This window comes from Haliotis asinina, chromosome 2 (genome assembly GCF_037392515.1).
Source record: "Haliotis asinina isolate JCU_RB_2024 chromosome 2, JCU_Hal_asi_v2, whole genome shotgun sequence".
Taxonomy (NCBI): domain Eukaryota; kingdom Metazoa; phylum Mollusca; class Gastropoda; order Lepetellida; family Haliotidae; genus Haliotis; species Haliotis asinina.
The window spans coordinates 69,501,548-69,518,023 of NC_090281.1; the positions used below are offsets into that span (position 1 = coordinate 69,501,548).

The 16,476-nt window shown below is 44.1% G+C and overlaps 1 protein-coding gene across 2 annotated transcripts; it reads right to left on the reverse strand.

Annotated features, from left to right (window-relative positions):
• Positions 1–391: 391 nt before the first annotated feature.
• On the reverse strand, positions 392–16,475 carry LOC137274218 (pre-mRNA 3'-end-processing factor FIP1-like). 2 transcript variants are annotated; one of them, XM_067807279.1, is made up of 15 exons: positions 16,382–16,475; positions 14,531–14,561; positions 13,895–13,973; positions 13,617–13,720; positions 13,028–13,080; positions 12,725–12,862; positions 12,345–12,466; positions 11,259–11,355; positions 10,894–11,047; positions 10,104–10,213; positions 3,160–3,225; positions 2,790–2,877; positions 1,917–1,988; positions 1,164–1,370; positions 392–954 (listed from the first exon to the last, which is right to left on the reverse strand). In XM_067807279.1, exons 1-15 carry the CDS (start codon positions 16,452–16,454, stop codon positions 828–830), a joined length of 1,521 nt encoding a protein of 506 aa, XP_067663380.1. In that variant the 5' UTR covers positions 16,455–16,475; the 3' UTR covers positions 392–827. The 2 variants fall into 2 exon arrangements, with proteins under 2 accessions (XP_067663380.1, XP_067663381.1); XM_067807280.1 differs by having other exon boundaries at positions 13,895–13,970; positions 16,382–16,457.
• Between the last annotated feature and the right edge of the window lies 1 nt (position 16,476).

Genomic DNA, 16,476 nt, shown 5'->3' on the forward strand with positions numbered 1-16,476 from the left:
CCTAATATGAATCAATACCTCTCCTCCACCACATGCTCTTCATATACATCATTGCTTCAGCAGATTCAACTTCATTTGTGGTTTGGCTGATCAAATCAAAATTGTCTTCCGAATTCCACTTCTAAATACCCTTCAAAGATTTAAGCCAAATCATTTACATCACATGGGAAAACTGAATAATACTTTACTCATTGGCATTAAAATGACTGATGCCCTGGATTTAAAGTAATGTACGAAGACAAGAGAAATGTTTTTAGTAAGGGTCTTGAAATGTTAACCAATTCTCAGCAATCTTGCTGATTATTTTGAAGTCTTGTATCATGCAGTGTGTACCATGAATTAGATTCATGCCATCCATGAATTTTCTAAGCATTTACAAATACAACAAAACTTCAAGTTTTCATTTTTTTATTGTCATTTCTTGTGGACATGATGATTTTCACTTGTTTGTTGGCAATGTAGTGATATCTGATGATTCAAACGACAAATGCTGTTATTACAGTTTTATTATGATGCTGAAATGAAAAAAAAAACCAAACCAAAACAATGTATATAATCCATGTCATCTGCAACAGGAGTTAACCCCTGTCCCTTCAGAATAGTGTGCTTGACATGCAGGTTAGCTTCTATTTTAAAAAAAAAATCATTAGCTGTTGTGACAGAATCTCCCAATTTATGTCTCCTGATGTTGACATGAACGTTCATGCCTCTCTATCTGCCTCACTTGCTGTTGGTACAAACTACCCCACCCCATTTCTCCCCTAATGTTGATGTGGCAAGGAGTTAACTCCCCTTTAGCTTCCTCTTTATTTCCCTGATGATGATGTTCACTCCCCTTTATCCCCTTCATCAGCTGTAGTCACCGAGTCTCCCCCTTCCTCATCTTTGTCTCTTCGCTTCTTGCTCTTCCTGTGTTTGGACCGATGGTGGTCGTCCTCATCATCTCGATGCTTTCTGTAAGCAGAGGCGGAAATATGGACTGATGACCAGGGCAGCTATGAAAGCACTATGGAAGCATTCTGCTTACTCAAATGTGATAACATAGATAAATCAACTATTATCGGCTCACGATGCTTAAACCATCTAGGGAAGAGTCCATTAGAAGGAACTCCATCATCAGACATTAACAAAGTTAGCCATCTATGTTCATTTTGGATTCTCACCTTCGTGTTCTGTGCTTATCATCTCTATGACGAGAATCATCTCTATCAGTTGACCTTGACCTTCTTTTGTCTCGGTCTCTGTCCCTGTCTCTATCCCGGTCCCTACCCCTGTCTCTTTCACGATAAGAGTCCCGATCACGGTCTCGATCCCTGTCGCTGCGGTCTCTATCTCGGTCTCGTTCCCGGTCTCGCCAATAATTGTCCCTGCTAAGAACAGATTATATAGTGTGAATCCATTCACCTGCCAACATCTGTGGAGTACTTTATCACCACACAATGTCTGGTATTTCGTCAAACTGACTGACAGGTGGAAACTATACACATTTCTGTCTGTAATTTCAAGATGGTCAGTAACCTGGGAACATGATCAAGAGTTTCTGGAGTCAATGAGTTCATACATGGTATTCACTAGATGATAGCAAGACATCTAAAGAAAAGCCAAGAAATTTTTTTAAAAATACACATTGTGTAATAACATAATAAAATATCATGAATTATTTCTTAAGGAAGTACCTCAGCTATCCATACAACTACCCATGTTCCATAGAACATGTGTCACCAAATTTGAGATTTAGTAATGTTTTTCAAATACAGATAGGCCAAAATACTTGCCATGCAAGTCATAGGAAGACTAATGCTGTTTTCTTATCCTGTCTATTTCAAATATGCTCTCTTCCCTTATGGAGCTGAACCATTTTATAATAATAAGACATGCAAATGTGATGGGAATTTCGGGTTTCCTACTTTCCTTACCTTCCAAAGTCTTGGTCTGGACTCCGGTCTCGTGTGTGTCGGTCAGAATTGTACTTCCATCGATCATCATAGCTGTAAGTCAGATACAACAATGTAAATGAGGCACAAAATTCAACATATATAGGACACTGTACACCACCACTTGCCAGAACACCATCCTGGTAAGGTATCAGTAACAGTCCACTGAACAACTTGAAGAACAAACCAGCTTACAACAACATGTAGTTGAGGAAAGGGTCAACATCTATTGTTCATAACATCACAATGGGATACCAAGATACCATTCAAACAAGAAGACAATGACATGGCCATCAGTATCCCCACCACAGTTTATGTTTGGTTCCTGCTTTTTAGTTAACATGACATGTCCTGAAAACACATTTGGTTTTCCTATTGTAACAGTTCCTGAGAAAACTGTGCTCATTGGGTGTAATGTGCACTATAGTCAAGCAATGCATGACATGGGCTAAAACTCTGTAACAAATTGTAACATGGTTTCTGTTTTCAAGGCATTCATGTCCTAAGAACACATTCCAAATTTGGTTTTCCTATCTATATCAGTTTTTAGATAAGCTGTCTCCATCATCTCTGGCTGACTGACAGAGCTCAAACCAATACCCCCTCCCACTTTGCGGTGGGGATAACAATAGTCACACTTCTCAAGTTTCAATGCAGTTCTTCCCTCTAAAATGATCAACTCTGAGAAATGGATGTATGATGACACACAGGTCTGTCATGCCATGGTAGAGTTTCAGTCACTCATGGTGTGTATTGGTCTCTTGTCATACACCTTCATTTCTGTTTGCATGGAGATGTATTGTACCTTAGAATTACCAACACATAACTGCACATAAAGTCCTCCTCATACCCTACCTTTGGAAGTTCTGGTGATGTCCCTCTGTGTAATTTGGAGTGAAGGTGTTGCTCTCGTAGTTGAAGCCAGGAGGGGGATGGCTGAAGGCTGGAGAAAAGACGGCAAGCTACATTATGTCCTGCACTTCTATGAATCATGTTGCAATTCTACTATTTGTTTCATGGACACTTGATTACAGCTTGTACAGTGTTAAAAACCCTATAAACCAGATGAGGTTTGCAGTAACCATATCAATAATGAGCATTTCAAATAAAAAATAAGTTAGGATTTTAGAACTGTTCATTTTATCTGGTTGGGGTCAAACTTTCAATAGGAGCAATACAGCTCTCTCTACCATTTTTCAATAGATCTTTAGTCTGGATAACTCACGATCGTACTGCTCTGAGCCGTATGCCGTCGGGAGAGGTACAGCGACACCTGGTGGTGGAGGCACTCCTGTAATGTAGATAACATGGGGTTATATGTGTACCAAACAATAACAAAGATACAACTGACATTTTGTAGAAATATCCTTAAAGGATCGCAGCTTTTATGAAGTCCCACAAGCGCACAGAAAGGATAGAATGGCATTCAAAAGAGTTAACATAACAATTGCTCAGTATGAATGAAGTTCTTTTGTTGAAACTCATCTGTTCAGTAGCTGTGCATTTCACCTGGGAGGAAGAAAAGCTAAGTGGTGATGTGATGCTCTGCCTATGAATGTCATGCTTGTTATTTGATCAAATAAAAGCGATTCTGTCTGTCACTAATACTGAATTTTATTAAAATCTAAATATTTTAGATATTTAAATACTTACCTTACCATAGGTCTTATGCATATTACCTCTAGCTTCGCTAAACGAGATCAGACAGTCGTTGATTCGCCATCCCCTCGATGGCTACCTCATGTAATCTACGAATGTAGTCACGGAAGTGACGTGATCTCTCCACTCGCGCGAGAGCGCAGAATCCAAAATTCACTTTTACCGTCAGCCAGAAGGTCCGAAGAGTCCAAAGTGGGAAGGAGCATCCAGCGTTGGGAGGGAGTCACCGCCCTATGGTAAGGTAAGTATTTAAATATCTAAAATATTTAGATTTTAATAAATTTTTAACTTACCTTAACATAGGTCTTATGCATATGGCTTCGACAGATGGATGGTGGTGTGGACTCCGGAGGACCATTCCTCAGCAAACAGTGCACATGCATCAGGAGAACTCGGGAAAACCAATGTCAACGGTCTCAGGATAATACCTGGAACAGGACAAAGAGTAACCCAATAGAACTCCAAAGAAAAACCGACGCACCCGGGGGGTGATATTAATCTTAAGACCAACAGTAAGTAGAAGTGTAGTTACCTAATGGGCGGATGGTCGAGTAAGTTGCTGAGCAACCACCAATGGACCAAATGACTGTAACCCCTCCACGTCTTCAACTGCCAAGTCCCTCAAGTAGTGGGATGCGAAGACAGTTGATGACCTCCAGAAACAGCCCTCCATGATCTGCGGTACTGTGCAGTTCCGATGGAGGGCCATTGTAGACGCCAAGGCCCTGATGTCGTGCGGGTTACTTGCTACCGGATGAGGCAGGTGCTTGTCGTCATAGGCCGCCAGGATAGTCGATCTGAGCCAGAGGGCAATAGTATTTCTGTTTACTTCGCCTTTGCAGGACACGGCAAAGGGAATGAATAATCTTTTACGGGATCGTCTCCTAGAGGCTGACCTTTTAATATAGCATCTGAGAGCCCTGACTGGACATAGCAGCTCCTCCTCCACGTCATGATGACCCAGGATCGTAGACAAAGGAGGGATGGAAAATAGCCTGTTAGGCTGCCCGGGAAGCTGGTTCTTAGCCACAAAATCCCAAAGCAAACCCAAATGAACACGTCCGTGTCTTGACTGTTCAAATCGGATCTGAGTAACGTCAAGAGCATGGATCTCGCTGACTCTAGCCGCTGTTGCCAATGATAGTAAGAAAACCGTCTTCTTGGAAAGATGTTCCAAGGAGGCTTCCTCTAATGGCTCGTACGGCGGCCCTCTGAGATGTTGAAGGACAACATTAAGATCCCAAGCTGGAGGACGGAACTTGGCCTTCTGGTCTTCCAGCTTGAAAGCTTTGAGAAGCGCAATAAGTTCCGGTATCTTGGAGATCTGTGTATCTGACTTGATAGCAAGGACAGAATTCAAAGCTGACAAATAGGTGCCTAAGGTACTGCCTTTGAGATGTCTAGAGTTCCGTAGATAGAGAAGGAACTGTGCCACAAACTGAGGAGATGCTGCCATGGGATCTTGAGATCTTCCTGCGCAAAAATTCTCAAAAGAGCGCCATTTGTCGTCATATAAAGAGCGGGTAGAAACTCTATGCGCGCGAGCTATAACGTTCGCCACGTGCGCAGAGTAGCCCTTAGCCTTTAATGCCCTCTGCAGATGACCCATGCGTGAAGATGGAATCGCAGTGGATCCGGATGCAGCTGTTGACTGTGTGGATGTCGAAGCAGATGCAACCACCCTGGAAGTTTGTAAGGGTCTCCATTGGCGAGCCGTCGAAGATCGGGAAACCACGACCTGGCTGGCCACCAAGGCGCGACCAAAAGCAGTCGGAGGTTCTGCGTCAGTCTGATCTTGGCGATTACGTCCGAGAGAAGGACTGGAGGAGGGAACGCATATGCGTCCAGGCCTTCCCACGACAGAGACGTCGCGTCGACTGCCCACGCCTGTGGATCCGGCACGGGAGATACGTACGTTGGTAACTGGTGATTGAAACTGGTGGCAAAAAGATCTACCAGTGGTCTCCCGAGTTGCCAGCAAATCTGGTGAAATGCGTCCGGATGAAGCATCCACTCCGTCGGGGATGGTTTGCCGGGGCGCGACAGGGCGTCTGCCAGAATGTTTTTGCAGCCGGGAATGTGACGAGCCGCGATCACGATGCCGTTGCTGTCTACCAGATCCGCTAACAGGAACATCTGGTCCAGAAGTTGTTTGGATCTGGTTGTACCCTGATTGTGAATCACCCACACGACCGTGGAATTGTCGGACGCTACCAGGAGTCTGGAGTCTGTTAGAACCGGTAGCCAGTGGCGGACCGCTAGGATGACTGCCTGCATCTCCAGGTTGTTGATATGCCACTCCCTTTCAGCGTCTGACCACAGCCCTGAGGTTGTCTGGCCGTTCAAGTGAGCGCCCCATCCCAAGAGGGATGCGTCTACAAACAATTCGTGGTCGTGGTTGAAGCTTGTCAGACAAACACCGGCGCAGACGTTCCACTCTACCGTCCACCACCTGAGGTACTGATGCAGGTGCGGGGGTAGAAGAAATGATGACTGGAGGTCGTTCTCCCGAATGAATGGTAATAGGAACCTCTGTAGTGGGCGCAGCATAAGCCGTCCTCTGAGGGTGAGGTCTTGCGCCGACGTCAACAAGCCCAACAGAGACTGCCATTCTCTGAGGGTGAGAGGTAGGGACAGAGCTCGATCCGTAAAGGCGAGAATCTTCTGCCATCGATCGGGAGGGACCCTGACCAGATTGAGCCGAGTCAGGAACAACCCCCCAATGAAAGTTAACTCCTGTGTTGGTTCCAGTTGCGACTTCTCGATATTGATAATCCACCCCAACTGCTGAAGTAGGCGTGTGGAGAAGTCCAGTTGTTTGCGTAGCAACTGAGGATTGCAGTGATTTAGAAAACAATCGTCGATGTAAGGATCGAAGTCTATCCCCCGGAGGTGCAGAAACCGGGTGACAGGCAGTGTGACCCGAGTGAAAAGCCACGGGGCCGTAGAAATTCCAAACGGCAGCACTCGCCACTGGTAGTGTACTCCGTTGAATATGAAACGCAGGAACTTCCTGTGGCGCGGGAATATAGGAACGTGCAGGTAAGCATCCTGTAAATCTAGGCTGGCCATCCAAGCTCCGGGTGACAACTTGGCTCGGATCTGATCCAGTGACGTCATTCGGAAATGCGGGGGCTCGGCTAAATACAGGCTGTTGAAAGTCGCCATGTTGTGAATCATCCGCATTTTGGTGGAACCTTTCTTGGGTATCAGGAAGATGGGTGAATAGAACCCCGGGGAGTGATGGGGTTCTGACACTATCTCTATAGCATGTTTTGTTAATAAAATGTTGATGTTCTCTAGTATAAGTACCTGTTGATCTATTGAGTACACTCGTGACAGGGGAGTGGTAGTCAACGGCGGAGCTCTGGCTAGTGGTAGCTTGTAGCCGGCTCTCAGGATCTTGCAAACAAACGGGTCTTCCAGGAATGTCCAGTTGGCCCAGAAGATCCCTAGTCTCCCACCTACAGGGGTCGGATGAACTGGTACGACTGGGGGTGGGAGGTCCCAGTCGTAGTAGTCCATGGCTTCAGCGGCCGGAGTAGGGACGCTTGCCCCTACCTCGACCGGACGTAGATGGGGCATCCCTGTCGCGTTCTCGAGGCTTGCGCTGGACATCTGAGTCCTTGGTACAACCTCGTCCCCTCCCAAACGAGGAACGGATAGACTCTCTCCTGGGTACATATCTTTTCTTGGCATTACCCCTGGCTCGGCCACAAAATGCAGAGCCCAAGGCCTCGAAGGTTGACAGCGCCACTTCCGTGTTAGTGAGTTCGGCATGTTGTTTATACACCGTTGGTATCTTTTCATCAAAGAGGAACTTAGACGTAAATGGTGCACGAAGTAGTTGTCGTTTAAATTCCTCTTGCCAAGAACAAGCATCTAAAAATCCAGATCGGCGCATAGTAGTAGTCATGGCTAGCGCCGCGCGTAAATGTCCAAGCAGGTCATGGAGTACTCTGCCTTGCCAAGCAAAAATGGTAGTTAAATGATCCACCCTCGAGGCATTATCCTCTGACAAATCCAAGGCTGCAGCGGAGGTGGCTGACGCAAGCGCCGAGGTAGGTTTAAGCATACGTTTCAGTTCCGTATCAGTAGCTGCTAGCTTTGAATCCTGAACTCTGTAAGATGACGGAGTTGAGCTTGACAACCTCTTAATTGAATCGTCTAGCACCGCCCCGTTGTCGGCAAAATCCAGACTGTGTACTTTATAATCTGATTTCTTAGACTTCGACGCTTTGATGGTTGGATTTAAGGATAACTTCGCAAAGTCCGAATCTAACAAAGCAACAGCATCCGCCACCATAGGGTGTGGTGGAATAAGTAACTCAGGAGACAAGTGAATCGACGCCGGGTTGCTTGAATCTGAAGAAGGGGAAGGACAGTCCGGTAATCTGTCGGCAATCCACTCAAAGACAGCAGCTAAGGGAAGATAGGTGCCATCACTATCACCATCATTGCCAGGGTCCTCCTCATAATCTGGACAAAAGAACTGTTCCTCGTGATCCTCCCAGGAAACAGAGGTTGATTCTCGTCGCTGACTAGAGTTGGAAGCAGAGTTCTTAGAGTTCAATTCCTTGCAGGAAGTCCGCAGTGGTTCCGGCGATCGCGAACGCTGGGATCTAGAGAGACGCCGTGGTGATCTTGACCGAGATCGCACTCTACGTCTACTTCTGGTACGTGAGTCTTCCTCTAAGGAGCGCCTTGGAGAGCGGGAAACAGACCGGGAGTGCCGGCGCCGGCTACGGTGTGGAGAACGAGAGTGCCGACCCCTCGGGGACCTAGAACGAGATCTGCGCCGGGAGCGCTCAGCCTCTAAACGACGAGCGCGCTCTTCATCCAACTGGCGCTGTAACATTTCTTCTTTAGTCAGCGTATGAGACACTCTGGGGATCCGATAAGAAGTAGGCATAGGAGCAGGGTTCGGCAACAACACTGGCTCTGGCGTTGGTACAGGCGCTGGCGTCGGAATAGGCGCTGGCGTCGGAATAAGCGCTGACGAAAACACCGGTGCTGATGTAAACAAAGGCGCCGGGACAGGCAGAGGCGCTGGTACAGGCAACGGCGCTGGCGTAAGTCTAGGCGCTGTCGTTGGTAAAGATGTAGACGACGAGGTAGGGCGTACAGCAGCGCCCGGTGTCAAGAGAGATCGCAGAAGCCTCTGAACTTCAGGATGGGATAAGGCATCTGGGTGAGATAAGTCTACAAAGGCGTCCGAATGCGTAGGCTCTGGAGAGGAGTGCGCCGGCGTAATAGATGAGCGCCCCACACTAGGCGTTGATACTGGTACTGAAGGCGGTGGTAGATCCTGGTCGTCAGGTAAAGATCCCAAGGAAGACGCTGGCGACGACATTCTTCTCTTACGTTGTGTAAAACGTTTCCTCCGAACCGCCAAAAAGGTCTTGAAATCGGCGAGAGATAACGCTTGACAGTGTAGGCACCGATTATCGATGGAGCAAACAGCGGATGCACAATCCGGACACCAGGGATGTGGGTCCTTGGCTGACTTCTGCCCCTTGCAGACAGTACAAAAGTGTCGAGTCATACACAGAAACTGTAACAGACAAGAAACCAAGACTTGACGACATGTTGATACAATACTAGGAGAAAAAAACCCTACATAAAAATGTAGAAAGTAGTTACACCCCTACGTAAAAAATAGACACACCCATAAGTGCGGGGCAGCGAAAAACAACAACCACAATGGCTGCCTTCGCTACGCTGAAATTCATGGCAGAAAATGGTATGAAAAATACCGAAAACACAAGTGAAAATGACCAAGCATGGGTAGAAACATGACGGGCAAACAATCAACAAGATGTACTACCCCCATGGACGCCATGCCGTTCTCACATACGGCACGGACAGGCCATGCCTGAGTGAGAAAAGAACAACACGAGGTAGCAAGGTAAGCACATTAAATGCTTGTATGACTTGACTTTAATACAAAATGAGGGGATACAAACCATACCTACCAAGGAGTAGCAACTTTATTGAAACTACACATAGTAGAAAAAACAGCAAACCAACACGTCCGTTCGCACGAACGCTAAAGGTAAAAGTGAATTTTGGATTCTGCGCTCTCGCGCGAGTGGAGAGATCACGTCACTTCCGTGACTACATTCGTAGATTACATGAGGTAGCCATCGAGGGGATGGCGAATCAACGACTGTCTGATCTCGTTTAGCGAAGCTAGAGGTAATATGCATAAGACCTATGGTAAGGTAAGTTCATAACTGAACATTAGAAACTGGCAAAAATCTCTATAATCTTAACATGTAAATTCTGGATTTACACACCATGAAAATTGATTCTACTGCTGCTACCATAATTATCACAAATTGGCTTAATGAAACAGCTTGAACAAACCTACACAATGTGTCATCCTGACAAAACATAACTGCTGATACCAAGCAGAAATCCACTGGCACGGTTGCACTTCCATGCCAATGTCTTATCTGGAACCCATGCAGTGCATGTCCTGCTGGGTGAGTTGTCCCCCTTACATACCTGGTGGAGGGAGACCCAGGGGTGGGGGCATCCCTGGTGGGGGCATGGAGTAGTCAGGCATCATCGGCGGCATCCCTGGTGGAGGAACTGACGGTGGCTGGAACTTTCGACTGAAATACAATAGACTCAGTTTGTGACTTATAAAACCCTTGGAAATTAGGCATTGGAAGTATAATCAACAATTCCCCATCTTCAATGTACACTGACATGCAATCAGTCAGAGCCTGTTCTGTGAAGTAGTACATTAATGCATAATGTTTGTTTTTAGTTGTTACTTAGTTATAAAAGCTACAGGCAAATATCACCATCTTGTTTCTACATTAAACACTTGACCATCCTTAAGGTTTAGTGTCCCTGGTCCATTTTATTCATTCATCATTCGGGCTATATACTTCAAGAGACCAAGACAAGTGCTTGAGCCATGATAGACAAGTGCTTGAGCCATGATATCTACTGTGGCAAGCAATAAGCAATGACAACAATTACCACACACACGTTCACTCATTATATACCATTTGTGAAACGAAATGTATTACATGGTATCATTGACAGGTAAATAATCAGGTTTATCTGAATCAGTATGTAAAAAATGCTACATGCTGAACGAAACAGTCAGTGGAGTTGTAATCCAAGTTACCAGAGTCTGTAACAGAACTTGTCAACTTTCAGTTATGGATCTGTTGTCAGTTAGTTCTCTCATCACTGCTTAATCTACTTTTGAAGGTACTGAGCCAACATATAGTGGAGAAACAAGCAGGGAGGCATGTGTTTAAGTTTCTGAGAAACTTACTAGTCTGGAGTGACCCCTGTGACAGGTATGGAACTGGATGTTGACCCTTGACCTGGGCGCCGAGAATCATGGACTGTGCTGCCAATCACATCTATGGTACCTCCCAATTTTCTATTTGGCGGTGGCTGAGCTTTCCTTATTGAACTCGTAGTAGCTGAAGCATAGACATGTGGAGCTTCTGTTAGGAAGAAAAGTCTTAACATGACAAAATAGTCTTTGTTACTAATGCTGTCAGAATACATGAATTTCTTCAAACATCAATGTAATAAATTAGGGGCTCTAAGCTTGCACCAGTCCCAGATTACTCAGTTTAGTGTGTATTATTCAGGGAACAGATTTGACAGAAGATCATAAGAGCAGCTTACGTATGCTGGATCCAGTTTGTCCTGAGTCCTTGTCCCCGAGTCGACTGATGGGCTGACCAGAACCAGTGTGAGAGTGGTGGGAGTGACTGTCCCTGGACTGAAACATACAGCACAACTATAAGTCAACCTCTGACAGGAAGACATGGTCATCAAATATCCACCACCACAGTGTACTGTTCCTGTTTTTTTCCCTCGTGACTATCATATCCTGAAAACACATTCCACATTTGGTTTCCCTGTCTACAGTGGTTTCTAAGAAAATCTGTCGCCACTTGGGATTGCATGCATCAAGTCAAGAGACATATGACAAGTGCGATAGGACTGCAACAGTTTGTAACAGATTTCTGTTTTTAAACTCCATCAAAGTCATTCACATTGCACATGCCTCTTCATAATAATGATAAAACATCATCACCCCAGACACCACCAATGAACTATGTATGGTCCCTATGTAAAGTTGCATTAAAACTGAATCTTTTTTATAGCTTTGGCACACATTCTGTGTGAATTGTATTTAATAACTCTTTCACAGTGTTCACGTTCTACATACATTGATGCCCTATGCTCCTTAATGAGTAAAGAGGGCTGAGTCAAGTCAAGTCACAAACATCACGTCAGATCAATGAGGATGGAAAGTGTGAAGTGATGACGGCCCATCCATTTACATTTGTGAGACACACAAGCAGTGAGGACAAACCTAGACAAATACTCAATCCAGGATTATATCTCACAATTACGGCATGCCCAAGGAAGGGATTTGTTTGTTGTTTGTTTGTTTGTGTAACATAGTCAAAGAACAAGAAGTGAGGTGCATAAAGTGAGATAGGATAAGTTTAAAAATCTATTTGTTTGTGTAACAGCGCACTGATTATTTCAGCTTTATCGCAACAGGGCAAAACAACATGAACCTGAACAAGACAATCCAGTGACCATCATCATGAACATTGTTCTGCGTAATCTGGATGGAACGATACAAAGCAAATTGCTGCACATGGCAAGTTGACATCCATGCGGTTTCTAACCTACCCTCCTGCACATTCTGAAAAGATATCAACAGTACAGGGGCTGAAGTGATGGTGATGTTACCTGTGATTTGTTGCCAAGGAGGGGCACTCCATTCTCCAGACGCAGTCGACGCTGTTTCTCACAGTACTGCAGCCAGGTGTCCTCATTGAAGCCATAGTTGAAATAGTCAGTGATGTCAGCACCTGGGAGATGACAACTCACAGTGTTAACACATATATGTTTTGAGTAGGGACTGCAGTCTACTACCAAGATCTTTCAGCTGAATAGGGCCCTTTACCTCATTTTCACTATTCTTAAATGGGCAATTCTTACCTGAACTGTACCAAACAGAATTATATACAACTGTGGACACTGACACAATACAATTCCTCATATATCCGATATTATCAACTTCATGCTGTATTAATATCACAGTTCCAAGACATGACAGGAATTCTTACCTGGGTTTCTCCACGGTTTGTCTTCAGCTGAGAGATTGTCAATGTCAAACTCAAATGTAGGCACTCCATTGACAGTGCCCTGGGCTTCAAGGTCCATCCCTTTTCCTGGCACCACTGTCTTCTGTGCTGCTGCCACTCCTACAATCAGAATGTCATCCATGTCACATTGTGGATTTGGATTTGAAAGACAAAAAAGCGTACATCTTTACAAAGAACTAAAAAGGAACCACTCAAACAAGTGTGATGAAACAATCTGGAAGATAATGAAGAAAGAAAATTTAAGTGATACTAATATCTACTCACCTGTTGCTGGCTTTTGGTAGCCAGTGGCGCTCTTAAACAAGTTCCTGGGAGTTCTGACAACATATCAAGTATACCAAACTTTAACAATGGCTGTACAACAACTGGGTAAAGCCTGAATGGAAACATGACTCTTGTAACAATTTTGCTTTCTCATAAAAAAGAATATGGTCTCAAATTTAAAGACAACAAGATAACACAAATACTGCCTTTGCTTAACATGAATTAGGCAGGGTAAGTAGAATATCCAAATTACACAAAGAATTCAGGTAAAGCTGTTATGTCAGGCAAAGCTTTTACATCAGGTAAAGCTTTTGCATCAAAACCTTAGCATTAGCAGAGGTCTGTTGCCATGACAACCATCAATAAAACAATTTTCTCTTCCATTGATTTGATACTACACAAACCTATATATTCTGCATCATAATGAGAGTATTCAGTCATTCACAAAACAACCACTTTTCTCTTCAACACCTATCAATTCTAATTTGTTCTTCACAATGACATTGATTAAGGCATACAATCACACCTACTGTAGTTGGACAGTTATCATTTCTTTCAGACATAAATATATGAATTAAAAACAACTTACTCTGTGACAGTCCACTGTTTGATGTCACCGATTGTGACTTGGACATTGTCGTCATCATCTGAATCGTCATCATCATTCTTTGCCTGAGCTTCTTCCTCCCCACTCTGAAATCACATTTATGGATAAAACTAAAAGTATTCATAAATCATCAAAAGTAAACAGATTTAGGGTTCTTAAGATAAGAAATTCCAGAGCTATGGCCTAAAACCTCAAAGACCACAAGACTCTCTTTATTTTAGCCACAACCAGCATGTAAACCAGCCATTCTAACAACTCACCATCTCCCCTTCTTCCTTGTCTTCTGGTTTCTCTGACCCATCTCCGTCACCCTTCTTTTTCTTCCTCTGGCCATCCCTACTACAAACACAAATATCTCTTCATATATCATAACCTACATTCAAAGTGAATGAGTTTCAGCTTAGCGCGTCTGGTTTATCTCCACTTCGAAAGGCATACAGTGAGCCACATGTAGAAGTAATGCTCAGAGGAATGTCAGATGTATAGCACTTCAGCATTTGATTAGTGAACATGGTGAAAACTATGACCTTCCTCTCTACCCCTTTGAACAAGGTAATAAATACATTGTTTTAACTGGTATCTGGGCACTAGGACTAGCGTCTATATCAATAAGCAGTTATTTTTGTTTATTTTGAACCTTTTAAAGCACATTTAGGGCACATCTTGAAGTTGAATAATGTTCACTTTTCAGATTTTGTAGAATCATCCATTTAAATATATATTCAATAGGTATTCAGCCGGTGAAGAATGTCAAAGATCATTTAGGTTTTGGAACTATTATGGTCTATTCAATGTCCATTCATCTCTCAGAATTTTTAGAAAATTTGAAATAAGCATTTTTGTCCATAATGTGAAGTGCAAATTGTCACTATTCTACAAAACCAAAGCATACTTACTTCTCTGGATCCTTCTGCTCTTTGTTTTCATCTGTAAAAACCATAAAGAAATTTAGACTCACTAAGTCTGCAATTGTATTTCTACCAAAATACACTTCCAGTGGCAGCCCTCAAGAACCGACTACTACTGACACTCTTGTCAAACTAGTTACTCTGACTAACCAAAACTTAACCAGCGTCAAAAACACCAACCAAATGATCCTAAAGTGATGTTGAACCTTAGGGAGGAAAGACTACAGAATACCGTTTACCTTCTTCCATCTCTGAAAACTGAAAACTATGCAAACTATTTGCGCATCTCATCTCAAGGCTATAGTACTTTGGTATCTTAGTGTAGCTTACTTTAGAGCCCTTGATATCATTTCTAAATTCGGCTAGAGTGCAGTTTACCGGGCGCGCGACCCGGGACTGCTGAGCACTCGCTAATGAGCGCGCTATAGTGATAGCGCGATGTAGAGCTACTGAACTGTCTCACTTTACCGCGCTGATGTATCCTTAGGGTTAGGGCCCCCCTTCTAGATCCTTAGGGTTAGGGACCCCCCCTTCTAGATCCTTAGGGTTAGGGCCCCCCTTCTAGATCCTTAGGGTTAGGGACCCCCCTTCTAGATCCTTAGGGTTAGGGACCCCCCCTTCTAGATCCTTAGGGTTAGGGACCCCCCTTCTAGATCCTTAGGGTTAGGGACCCCCCTTCTAGATCCTTAGGGTTAGTGAGTAAAGGTTAGGGTTGGCTTACCTTAGATGCGATTATATCCATATATCCATCCACGAATCGAAAGTCAAACGATAAACGTCATCATATATCATAGCTTCGCTGGATTGGCTGCACAACATCTTGAAAACAATGCCTAGGTGTGGCTTCTCGCTTTGATGAATGGGTAGGCGGGGCCTAGCTCTGCGCTAGGTAGTCATTTTTACTTTATTATATAATAGTTTGTTTTCATTCACTGCGCATGCGCAGAGCTAGTGGGGTAATGACCCGTTAAACGAGCACTAACTAACTGTGATCGCACCTGTGGTCCCGAGGTAGCGTGTCCGCTAATTAGTCTAAGTTAATTAGTCTAATTAGCGCCAGTTGGAATCCCACGACACCTGCTGAGAGCGTTCGAGCCCCGCCAGCACAACGAAAAAAAATCGGAAAAAGCCCGCCCAGTAAAGTGCACTACTCCCCTAAATTCTATCTTCTTTAGGGTTAGTTTAACGAATATGGGTAGGGTTAGGATTAGTGTAAGATTAACACGCTCATTTGCTCCAACTCCCAGAATTCCCTGATTTTTCAAAGATGCATACAGTTTTTATTTGTGATAAATTACCTTTCATTTTCAAAATCATTGGTTACTTTTACAAACCTGAAGTCGCGTGAAATAATCTGATTTTAATGGTGATTTTTATTTTGATGTTTCCTTATTTGTTTTTATATTTTACACCTCATGCTTCCCTAAAATAGGAAATGCATGAGGAACAAAAGAATGGTTGGTTCGTATTCGCTATTCTACGTGGTATACCCCATTGGATTGCTGACTGGCAAGTGGTGCTAAGCCCGTGGGATAATGAACATCGCCAAGTGGTGCATGATCCAAATGGGAATGACTAAAGAAGGGGTAAATCATTCCTAAGAAGGTTTAGATACGAATGGGTACGGCTTGTCCAGCAAATCTGGCACATGTTCGACAAAAAGATTTGGGTACAGAATTCTGGAGGTCGGGATTGTTTGATGATGTTTTGTTACCGAGCATGTCCATTAAATGTATTGGGTATATGCCCATGTGATAAATCGGACTCAAAGAAACGAACGGCTGTTAAGTACTTTGCGTATCGTAGAAACTCAACGCAGGTTTTCTTAAGAAAACTTACCACCATAAAGCCATGTTTCGTCGTCTTCTGCCGGTGCAGCGCCCGGCGCCGGCACTGCGGCAACATCGGCCATTTTGAAAGTAATGGATTGTTTA

What these genes read in the sequence shown, in the direction of transcription:
- LOC137274218 (XM_067807279.1), bottom strand. Translation starts at nt 16,454, where the DNA reads ATGGCCGATGTTGCCGCAGTGCCGGCGCCGGGCGCTGCACCGGCAGAA. An exon ending in CAAACCGTGGAGAAACCCAG is followed by an intron (nt 12,467 to 12,724) that starts GTAAGAATTCCT and finishes GTCATCTCCCAG; the next exon opens with GTGCTGACATCACTGACTAT. An exon ending in ACAAACTGGATCCAGCATAC is followed by an intron (nt 11,048 to 11,258) that starts GTAAGCTGCTCT and finishes TCTATGCTTCAG; the next exon opens with CTACTACGAGTTCAATAAGG.